General features: G+C 41.6%; 1 protein-coding gene across 1 annotated transcript in view; it reads right to left on the bottom strand.

The window, feature by feature from the left end:
- Positions 1–2,087: 2,087 nt before the first annotated feature.
- Positions 2,088–12,331, bottom strand: part of kcnd3 (potassium voltage-gated channel, Shal-related subfamily, member 3) — a gene marked incomplete at both ends in the record, with an annotated part of 255,647 nt that continues 245,403 nt past the window's right edge. The window contains 3 exons of the mRNA XM_084068356.1: positions 2,088–2,277; positions 4,573–4,820; positions 6,844–6,936. Of these exons, the coding sequence (XP_083924482.1) occupies positions 2,088–2,277; positions 4,573–4,820; positions 6,844–6,936 (531 nt within the window). The remainder of the gene's footprint in view (positions 2,278–4,572; positions 4,821–6,843; positions 6,937–12,331) is intronic.

Here is a 12,331-nt window from a genome sequence, read left to right as displayed (position 1 = left end):
CTTTTCAGATATAAATTATGATATTATGAAACATACATTAACCACTTTAGCCCTATTTTATACATTGGCTATTTGAAATAGCCGATCTACAAGCTCACAACGCGTCGCATCGCGACGCGTTGTGAGCTTGTAGATCTGCTATTTTCAAACATTTTAGTACTTTTACTTTTGGTACTTTAAGTCCATTTTGATGCCAATACTTTTGTACTTGTAACAGAGTATTTCTATACTGCAGTATTGGTACTTTTACTTAAGTAAAGAACTTTTACTGTACTTTTTCCACCACTGTGCTGTTCACACAGGAGGGGGGGGAGGGGGGATTACAACAGGACAACAACGAGAGAGCGAGAGAGGTAGAGAGAGAAAGGTAGAGAAAAAGAGAGAGAGAGAGAGGAGGAGACAGAAGAAAGAGGACAGCTTCACTGGTTCTGCCCGACGATGGCCAAATATTACAAAATATTCTATTAACAATATTCACAAAAGAACCCAGAGGCTCAGAACAGATCCGTGTCAGAAATTCTCAGCAAATTGCCTTGTGCTTCTAGTTAACTGTGGTGTATTATTGAGTTGAAAAATGTACCTCATTTGGTCTGTCTGTTCTGTTTGTTTGTTTGTTTGTTAGACAAAGTGAGTTATTTTGAGTTCTGTTGAGCTATAAGAGGGAACAGAGAAGAGAAGGGAAGGGTAATTAAGCATTTGAAGAGAAAAAAAAAGAAAATACAAACAAATGGTTCTCTTTTTTACCCAAACAAAACAGGCACATATTGTGTAAAAAGGCTCTGCTATAGCTGAGAATTTTGGACAGAAATGTGTACGGTGAACCCTTCAGAGTGGCAGCTAGTCAAATATACTGTATACAAGCCAAAGAGACTTCCAGAAGAATTCAAACAGGTTTCTGATTTACACACACGCACGCACGCACGCACGCACGCACGCACGCACGCACGCACGCACGCACGCACGCACGCACGCACGCACGCACGCACGCACGCACGCACGCACACACACACACACACACACACACACACACACACACACACACACACACACACACACACACACACACACACACACACGCTCGCTCGCACGCACGCACACACGTCCTACCGATAAGCACAAAATTCAACACACACATTCCAATACACACACACACACACACACACACACACACACACACACACACACACACACACACACACACACACACACACATTCACAAATGTCTGCCTTCTTTAAAAGAATAATATTGCACCTGAAAAGGAATAAGTGGTATACTGATGAATAGGTAAAACGGACCAAAATGACACAAAAACAATAACATAAGGGCAAATCACCTCATTGCAAAAATATTTATGCAATGACTCATTGCAAAAAAATATACTTTTTGATAATTCAATCAGTCGTCTCTCTCACGTTTTTGATCCATTTCTTTTCATTTAAATCACCGTCTGAAAAGATGGTACAGGACAAACTGAACTTCAAATCATAGAAAGGTGCACTGTGCACAGTGACGTATTGAATCCCTGTTATACTTGGTTTGCGCATGGTGTCGCGCGCCGTCAATAGCCGATCTACAAGCTGGCGCCGCGCCATGACGCGAGCTTGTAGATCGGCTATTTCCTGGTGCGCGACGCTGAACGCGCGAAACCAAGTATAGATCAAGGATTAACTTTTACTCTGGTATGAGGTCTCTCTGGTGCTTTGGAAATGCACTGTCACACACACACACACACACGCCCTCCATCTAAAATGACACGCACGCACGCTTGCACATCACACACACACATACGCACGCACGCACACGCACACATACGCACAGACTGTTATCTAAAAGCCCTCCTCTGTCTGTACAGTGAGTCCATGTCGTTACAGTACATGTCCAGCAGAGGGCAGGCTCCACTGTGGCCTGACTGGGACTCTTTTAAAAAGCCTTCCACCGACTTCACTGTCGTTCCCCAGTCCGTCCCTCCGTCCGTCCGTCCCTCCGTCCGTCCGTCCGTCCTGTCCTTCACAAAGAGTCTTTATCCTTCGTTCTTGGTCCTTTCTTTTTTTCCCTTTATGTCGTCGTCCTGCCTGCGCCGCAGGCCTCACAGTGCCGACACCTTCACAATGTTCTGAGGGGCGGGGCAGGGGGCGGGGTGCGGATGGTGGTGGGCGTCGCCCTCCGGGGTGGTGGCCGGCGGCGTGGGGATGCTGATGATGGCCGTGGTGATCTGACCGCCGCCCTGGCAGTTGTGTGGTGTGCCGTCGTCCATGCGACTGTTGAGACTGGAGCGACTGCGAGGGAGAGAGAGAGAAGGAGAGAGAGAGAGAGAGAGAGAGAGAGAGAGAGAGAGAGAGAGAGAGAGAGAGAGAGAGAGAGAGAGAGCGAGAGAGAGAGAGAGAGAGAGAGAGAGACACATATGAGTCAAGACATTTCTTCTTAACGAACACATACAGCGTCAAATCTTGACTATTAACCCATTAAGACCTGAGGCCGATTCTATAAAATGTCTTCTAAGTCCTAACAGTTTTTGTTGCTACATCAGTGGTTCTCAAACTTTTTCATGTCAAGGACCCCCAAAAAAGATGATTTGGCCGCGGACCCCCATCTCAAAATATTTTGTTCCAGGGACCCCCCAGAAGCAAAGATTTGAGCTACAAATATATTTAAAATATATATATTCAAATATTTGCACACATTTTCCAAGATTTTTCAAAAATAGCAGATCTACAAGCTTGTATATCTGCTATTTTTGAATAGCCAAAGAAATAAAAAAATGACACAGATGCGTTCCCGGTCTTAATGGGTTAAGTTAACTCTGAGAGGGAGTACAAATGTAACCAAATGAACCTGTGTGCCCCTTTGAGACTGGAGCGACTGCCAGGGAGACGGAGAGAGAACGAGAGAGAGAGAGACATAGAGAGTCAAGACATTTCTTCTTAAGTCAAACCCCTCAATAAACAACACAGTGTTAAAACTTGAGTATATTAAGTTGACTCTGAGGAAGTGCAAATGTAACCAAATGGACCCCTTAAAGTCTGGCATGTTTAGCCCAAGGTCTATGAATCACCGTATATGTGACATTTTTATTTTATGTTCTGATTTGTTTCATAAAAGCCCTCTGGGCTTCCCTTCTCTCCCTCCCAGCACTGTTTATCACTATCCACTGTGGATTGAGTGTACATATGTTCATGTACGCTTTGACTACATTTATTTGTATACATGAATCCATACACCATGCAAATCCCAGGCAGTCCAAGTGCAGAGAACCAAGTAAGACCCTAAATATTCTTTGGTTTTTAGTTCTTTATTCCTAATCTCTGTGTGGTACTACCTGTACCTGTACTCCATCCTATTAGTGATTGTTTTTTTTATTTCATTGTAAGTGTAGATGTATCACTTTACCACTATCTGTATCTGTCCTTTGTTTCATACAGCTGCTATGACAACTGTATATCCCTCACAGGATATTACTACCTGCCTAATTACAGTAGACAGGTAGTTACAGCATGTATGTAGGTAGGTAGGTAGGTAGGTAGGTAGGTATGAAGGGAGGTTGGTAGGTTGGTCAGACCGACCGGTCGGTCTATAGTATAGACTCTATACCAGTGGTTCTCAAACTTTTTCATGTCAAGGACCCCCAAAATGTATATGTATTTGGCCGCGGACCCCCATCTCAAATATTTAGTGCCAGGGACCCCCAGAAGCAAAGATTTGAGTTACAAATGTTTGCTTAAAAATATATATTCAAAGATTTGCACAATATTTTCACGATTTTTCAAAAATAGCAGATCTACAAGCTCATAGCGCGGCACTCGGTGCCGCGCTATGAGCTTGTAGATCTGCTATTTTTGAATAGCCAAAGTATAAAAGGTTAATTTATTGTGATGATATATCAACACATTTTGCTGGGGACCCCCTGGAACCCCCCCCCCCAAGGACCCCTTGGGGGTCATAGTGTTGTGACATAGAATGGCGAAAAAAGTTAAAATACGGAGAGACAGTATATGCACTGTGGCCCTCTGGAGTGAGTGTGGAAATATAGTGGCCCTCTCTCCATCATCAAAGGTGCCCACACCCTGAAGTAGGGCGTTCATTTATGAAAAAAACATCAAAAGTTAAAATATAAGAGATAAGAGGTTTCGGCCCCCGACAGCAACGATATCTAAAACCAACATTAACCCATTGAGACCTGAAGCCGATTCTACATCTCTCCTAAATCTCAACAGTTTTCTGAAAAACGTATGTTTCTGTATCAGTGGTGCTCAATCTTTTTCATGTCAAGGACCCCCAAAACGATATGTATTTGCCACGGACCCCCATCAAAATATTTTGTTCCAGGGACCCCCAGAAGCAAAGATTTTAGTTAAAAACAGTTCGCTTTAAATATATATATATTCAAAGATTTGCACACATTTTCACGATTTTCAAATATAGCAGATCTACAAGCTCGTAGCGCGGCACTCGGTGCCGCGCTATGAGCTTGTATATCTGCTATTTATGAATAGCCAAAGTGTAAAATAACGCTTTTTAGCTCAAATCAAAAAATGACACAGATGCAGGTCTCAATGGGTTAAACAACATGTTACCTGGCGCTGAGTGGTTGGATGTGGATGGTGCTGAGCTCCTGTAAGCCGTGTGGGTGTGCGTGCATGTACGTGGGCGGGCCGCTGGCGTTGGCTAAGTGGGCGTGGTGCTTCTTGCCGCGGCGGGTGCAGCAGGTGCCCGTCACGCCGTCCTGACTGGAGAGGGAGGGGCTTCGGGTGGACGGGTAGTTGTGCAGCGAGGCCTCTAGGTAGCTCTGTTTGTAGCAACTCTCGTCCACAAATTCGTGGTTCTGTACGCGCGGGAACACACACACAGTCGCACATGCGCATGCACGCGCGCGAGCACACACACGCACACACACACACACAAAGAAAACATTATGTGAAATATTTATTTTTGTTTCTGAGTATTAATTCATTCACTGCCACTGCCGTAATAAACGTAATTATTCCCGTTTACCAATGCTGCCACTGACGTAAAAAACGTAATTTTAATTTTTCCATTTTCTTTTTTTTTTACAATTTTTTTTATTTTTTTACCCAAAGACCAAGGAAATATGATTTTTCAAAGATCTAGACTCCCATCCACTTCCTTGTTAACTTAAAACTTAAAAATGATGTATCTTGGCTCCTGAGTACTTTTTTTTTTTCAATGAAATATCTCTGGCAGTGGGCAAACGCGACCAGCAATAATTCAGGCAGTGAATGGGTTAATCTAATAAAAATATTTTTCTTTTCTGTTTTCTAAAAAGTGAATGCGATATTGTTTATTGAGGTTTTTGGTGGTGTTGTATAATCCCGCACACACACACAGACACACAGATGCTGGGATGTAGGAAACTTCGAGAGATATACAAAGAGTCACAAACTGAAGTCATAAGCTTCAGCCGATACCTTTTGTATAATGTGGTTTCTTTTTTTCATTTCTGTATTACCCTATGGAATTGTAAATATTATGTTTACTACACAAATGACCTGAATAAACTAAGCAAAATTTCTACATTTTCTGGATCACATCCTGGGTCTATAATAGAGTCCAGAGAATGTAGACATCCAGTATTGTATGTGTGTGTGTGTGTGTGTGTGTGTGTGTGTGTGTGTGTGTGTGTGTGGTTGCATGTATGTGTGTATGTGTCTTATTCTTATGTTGTGTAGTAAAAGTCCCTCGAAATTGTACTTGAGTGAGCTAAATGTACTTAGTGTAGTTACTTTGCACACACTGTGTGTGCGCGCGTCTGTGTGCGCGCGCGTGTGTGCGTGCGTGCGTGCGTGCGTGCGTGCGTGCGTGCGTGTATTACTCTGTGTGTGTAAGGTAACATTTACATAATAGTATGCTCTGATTTGTGACAGACTGAAATGGACAGTTCCTTCACTTTCTACCAGTTCAGCATAGTTCGCCAGATGAACTGGCCTATGGAAATCACATGCCCTTGGGGCCTATACATATGCATTATGCTACAGTGGACTGCCCTGCACACGGTTGATGTTTATTTTAATACATAGCTGTCAATTAGCATCACCTCGTGAGCCACAGCTCTTGAATGTATGGCAGATGCGCCGTATAGCATAATTTATCATTTTTATGTTACACGATGCATGCTGGATTTCTAAATAATTGCATTAAAGATGACACACAACAGAGATATTATTATTATAAGTTATTATAAGTTATTCTAGCGTTGTGTGTAAAGTAATACAATATAAAACATACATTCATATTCCTATATTCAGGCTGCAACTATCGATTCATCTATTACATGCTTTTTCGATTAATCGAATAATCAAATTTGTTATAATTTTCTAATTTTTATATATCAATTAATTGATTAATCAGTTAAGCCCAATTGCATACTTTGTTACACAACGATTGCGTGCAAAAATAGTCAAAATAGCAGATCTATAAGCTCAAAAACATGTTTTTGAGATGTTTTGAATATTTTAGCCTATAATGACACGCTCAAAATAGGGAACAGTGATGAATCGATTGTTGTGTTACATCGTCCATAATCGGTTATCTTTTGTGACCGATTAGTTCGATTCACTGCTGCGCATGAAAACTGTGAAAACTATAACTTTTCGGGATTTAAATACAAAAGTAGCAGATCTACAAGCTCGAAACGTGGCGCGAAGCGACACGTTTCGAGCTTGTAGATCTGCTACTTTTATCAACTTGATGCTTTTGTGTGACACTGTAGTATGATCAAGTAGGGCATTGATTTATGAAAAAAAACATAAAGTTAAAATATATGGAGAGAGAGAGAGAGAGAGAGAGAGACACACTACATGTGTGCATGTGTTGTGTTTGTTCCTCACAGTGGTTTTCTCCAGACAGTGCAGCAGATGGTGGTGTTGACTCTCCAATAGGGAGGTCGACTTGCTTAGCCTCTGTTCCTCCTCAATGCACGTCTGTAACGGCACGCACGCACACACACACACACACACACACACACACACACACACACACACACACACACACACACACACACACACACACACACACACACACACACACACACACACACACACACACACACACACACACACACACACACACACACACACACACACACACACACACACACACACAGAGAGAGAGAGAGAGTCAGGCATATATGCAGAAACCTGTAAATATGCTCATAAACGTCTGAATGCGAAGGCTGACAGCCACCTCACTTCCTGATGAGAGGAAGGTCGATCTTGTGAGGAAGGAGACAGACAATAATAGTTTACTACAGCTAAATTAGCTTGGCCGATATATCAGTACAAACTGATATCGAATAAAGCTTGGTTTATGTGCATTTTATATTTACTTGTTTGCTCGTTCATTATTATAATCAAAGTTAAATGTTCTTTTCATATATTGAAATTGATTGAAGTTGAAAATAATATGTTATTATTAGGAGTTTCTCTCTATTGGTTTGCTTAAAAGTTTCTCAATTCTTTTTTTTTTTTTTATCAAATGTTAGGTTTTCAAATTGATTTCACTTTGCACTTCTTGACAAAATCAGTTAAAACATTGATCATCGGTGGCCTAGCACTCTCCAAAATTGGGATCGGCATGGGACCCAAAAATCTGGCATCGGTCGTGGGCTCTAGCTTTGACTAGTTGTTATCGTTCAGTATCGAGTAACGTTCTGCTGGGCCAGAGGGCAGGGCCACAGGCACACATATTGGACATTAAGCATATTCTGACCCCCGAAAAGCCACGTCTGAAAAGATCAGCGGAGCCGGCGGGCGCATCGATCAGTTCACGGCAGAAGGGAGAATTGCGACACAGCCCAGTTCACACAGAAAGATACACAACGGTGATATGAAAAGTATCCATCGTGACAAGGTCGTCCGTCGCCCCCCCCGCCCCCCCCGGTCTCTGTGATTACGTACAGTGGCTGCAGGCAATCACTAGTTAATGACTTGTTTTTGCCATGGTCTGCCTCGGCTTCCCTGCCGCGTTGAGCCTTGTGAAACAAGCTGGGGTGCTATTTTCTACTCCTGTGGTAGAAGGCTTTGGGACGCGAGGCTGACTTCCTGCCAAAGCCAACAGAGGTGAGTCAGAGAGAATGAGTGGGCATGGTGGAGTGATGCCAGCCTTTATGAACCTAAGACGCTGCAAGGAAACCAGGACCAATGCCCCCCCACCCCCTCCCGAGGGGGGGGGGGCATATATACAGTATACGTTGTCGGATTCGGCGGTTCAAACAGGGTTTGCTTTATAGCTATGGGTCTGTATTTATTATCCCCGCAGAACACATCACTGTCCAGGCCACTGACTATGTTAACCCATTGAATCCGGGAACACGTCTGTGTCATTTTAGACACTTTAAACCATTATTTTATACTTTGGCTATTCAAAAATAGCAGATATTTAAGCTCATACCTACTGTACGAGCAGTAGATCTGCTATTTTTGAAAATATATATATTTTTAAAGTGGACATTTGTAACTCAAATCTTTGCTTCTGGAGGTACCTGGAACAAATATATTTGCTATTTTTTTTTAATAGCCAAAGAAATCTTCAAAATGACACAGATGCGTTCCCGGTCTGAATGGGTTAACAAGCGGATTATATAAATATGTAATATTCCACCATTACAATATACAGTCAAATATTCCCTTGCAAGACGTGGGCAATGTAAACAAACATGTCCCCGTTTTCCGACATAGCCAGGAGAGATCATCACGACTCAAAACTATAACAACAGCATAGTGGCCTAAAGACCCGGGCTTGTGAATAATGTACACTGCTTACGGTCTTGTCTTTTGTTTACATGGAAATATATTGGAATAAACTATTTGTCAACCCAGGCATAATAGAAAGTTAAGGTCGTACTGTGTAACTTTTTTTCCATTAAACATAAATATTTTTCACTGGTATATCTTTGAGGCATCGAATGAATGTGACACAGTATGAGTTTCAATTATTACGTATTGACAGGGATGGGATATATTTAAAGGGATCGTTCACCCCCAAAATGACTTTTTTTTCCTATCGATTAGTCACCCCATGGAGACTTGAATTCATGGATATTTTTTTGTTTTTGTCTCATTCCTAAGCCAATAATTTGATGACCGGCAGTGGTTCCGGTAGGAGACACAAAGAGTCTCCTCTGTGTCTCCTACCGGAACCGCTGCCTACCGTACCGGTCCGCTGGTCAACACATTATTGGCTTAGGAATGCAACAAAAACACTAAAGAAATCCATGAGTCTCCATGGGGTGACTAATCGATAGAAAAAGAGTCATTTTTTTGGGTGAACTATCCCTTTAACCACAGCGTCCTATTCTGGCATGTTATGATAGGTGAACATTTGGCAAAAATAGGCGAACATTCTGAAGTATATAGGGTTCAAGTGGTTAATATACATACATTATACATTCATTTACTCCAAATTCAAGATTCAAGAGGGTTTGCTTTGTCCCTCACTCCCACAATGAGCTGCAAGGCTGTGCTAACAACAACGCTACCATATAGTACCAATAAGATAATAATAATAATAATAATGATGATAAAACTTCAAGTAATGAAAATAAGACAAAAGGAGAAGACCAGCTTATGAGTACCAAACCAAGTACACTGAATAAGAACCAGTGGTGGAAAGTAACTTAGTACATGTACTCAAGTATTGTACTTAAGAACACAGTTGAGGTATCTTTACTTCATACTCGAGTATTTCCAATTTCTTATACTTTTATTTCTACTCCACTACGTCTCAGAGGCTAATATTGTACTTTTACTCGACTACTAGTTACTTTGAAATTTTTGATTATTATTACAAAACCACTTCAGACCTATATACTTTGGCAATTTGAAAATAGCCGATCTACAAGCTTGTAGATCTGCTATTTTCGAAGGGTTTTTGTACGTTTCATACATTTGAAAACTTGTGAAATGGGACCTTCTGCATAATAATAATACTTTTGGTACTTTAGCTACATTTTGATGCCAATACTTTTGTACTTTTAGTAAATTTGTAATACCGCACTTGTACTTGCGCACAGACCATATCTACAATAGGGTATTGACACTTTTACTTAAGTAAAAAAAACTGTGAGTACTGCTTCCATCACTGAACAATAACGATAAGACTTCAAGTAATGAAAATAATAAAAAATAAAAGGAGAAAACCTTAACCAGTGTATATGAGTACCAAACCAAACACACTGAATAAGAACGCACACTAAATAGAAATCTTCTGAGTGTACATATAGTTCTTTTGCAGCCCGTTGCAGAGAGCATCACTGTGGCTGTCAGAGGTGCAAAGCACTGCTCCAGATTTGCAGGCTTTCAATGGGTTGCATCAGTCAGCGCAAACACTTTGCCATCATTGCCCTGTAGACTTTGTGTATGAGCTGTTTATCCCACTAAGACCGGGAATGAATCTGTGTCATTTTTGAGTGGTGCCAGCCACTCCTACGCTTGACCGTGTGTGTGGGTCCGTCCGTCCGTCCGTCCGTTTGAGCACGGCCTCAACAGCTGCAGCTGATTGCAACACAAGGATGCAACCAGTTACACTAATTCAAAGGCACCACTCTCTTCACACTGGGTGTGATTTTTTTGGGTGTGATTTGTGCAAATCTTTGAATAATAGAAATATGTACATTTTAACTCAAATCTTTGCTTCTGGGGGGTCCCTGGAACAACATATTTTGAGATGGGGGTCCGTGGAGAAATACATATAATTTTGGGAGGTCCTTGACATGAATTATTTTAGAGAACCACTGATATTATAGCAACATAAGTAAAAAATAAAATAAAATAAGAAAGAACTGTTAGGATTTAGAAGACATTTGTAGAATCCCCAGAAGCAAGAGTTAAAACATTTTGCTTTGAAAAATATATATATTCAAAGATTTGCACACATTTTCAAGATTTTTCAAAAAATAGCAGATCCACAAGCTTGTAGCGCTTGTAGATCTGCTATTTTTTTTAAATAGCCAATATCCATAAAATATGGATAAAGTGGCTATACACAGATGCGTTCCTGGTTTATATGGGTTATACATGCAGTGCTTATGAAAGAAATAAAGCCCACTTGCCCCCGATCATGTTTGCTCTTGCTGCACACCGACTGCTGCAAGGTGAATGAGGCAACGTGTATTCTGCCTGCCAGAGTCATTTAATGTCTGTTAAACGGACGTCTCGTTGTGATAAGTGGTGGTTGGATAAAGTACCAACCACCGCAATGTAGAAATGCTCTGCTAAAATGTCTGTATTAAAACAATTTACTTGAGTAAAAATACAAAGGTTTTGGCGTCAAAATATACTTAAAGAGTACCAAAGTAAAAGTACTCACATTTTTCAAAAATACCAAATCTACTGGCGGTCCGGGCACATATAGGCTCATAAGTAACCTGAAAGCGCTCATAAGTAACCTGAAAAGATCGGGTTCGAATCCCGATCCCGACGGTCTTCGCTGCATGTCTCTCCCCATCTCTCTCCCCCTGTTTCCTGTCCATCTCTACTACAAACTATAAACCAAATCTACAAGTAACCAACTTGTGAAATGGGACATTCTGCATAATGAGCTATTTATACTTTTGGTACTTTAAGTACATTTTGATACCAATACTTTTGTAGTAAGTCAATTTTTAGTTCTGGACTTTTACTTGTAAGGAAGCGCTCCCACCGCACTTTTACCATCACATTTTACCTCTGGGGCAGAATCTGCCAATGCTTTGTCAATGTAAATGCGTGGATTCACGCCTGTCGCGCAGACCTTGCGTTTATCTGCTCTACACGACTTGTCCATTTAAAGCATATAACTGCTGGAGGCAGGAGCTGATTTTCCCCCTCTGTCCAATCGGGTGAGTGGAAGGCGGACCGTCCCAAGACTCAGGAAGCACCATGGTGCTCAAGGCAGAAGGCGGTGCGGGCTACGGGGAGGGTCCTGAAAGTGAGTGACAGGCGCGTCACTCCCGTTTTTTAGAATCCGCTGGCTGCAAAAAACTGTGGCCGCGCACAAACTGCGTTTAACGCTAGCCGAGCATGTTTTGGTGGGAGCGTGCCCTAACACAGTATTTCTACATTGCAGTATTGATACTTTTACTTAAGTAAAACATTTGAGTACTTTTTACACCACTGAAGAAATCTAAAATTACGCATTCAACCCATTCAATCCGGGATTGAATGGGTTAATTGCAACCTCCTTGACTCTATGTCTAATTTGTAATGGTATAGCCTAGTCTTCCAGCCAGGTGAAGGGGATAGTCACTTGTATTCAGAAACCAGGGAAAGAGGGGTACCGAAGCAAAACTAAGTTTGATAACCACTGCTCTACACTTTACAGTTCATCACACAGTTGGCT

The sequence above is a fragment of the Gymnoscopelus microlampas genome (genome assembly GCF_963454915.1).
Source record: "Gymnoscopelus microlampas genome assembly, chromosome: 10".
NCBI classification, from domain to species: Eukaryota; Metazoa; Chordata; class Actinopteri; order Myctophiformes; family Myctophidae; genus Gymnoscopelus; species Gymnoscopelus microlampas.
This window is presented reverse-complemented; position numbering and strand designations above follow the sequence as displayed.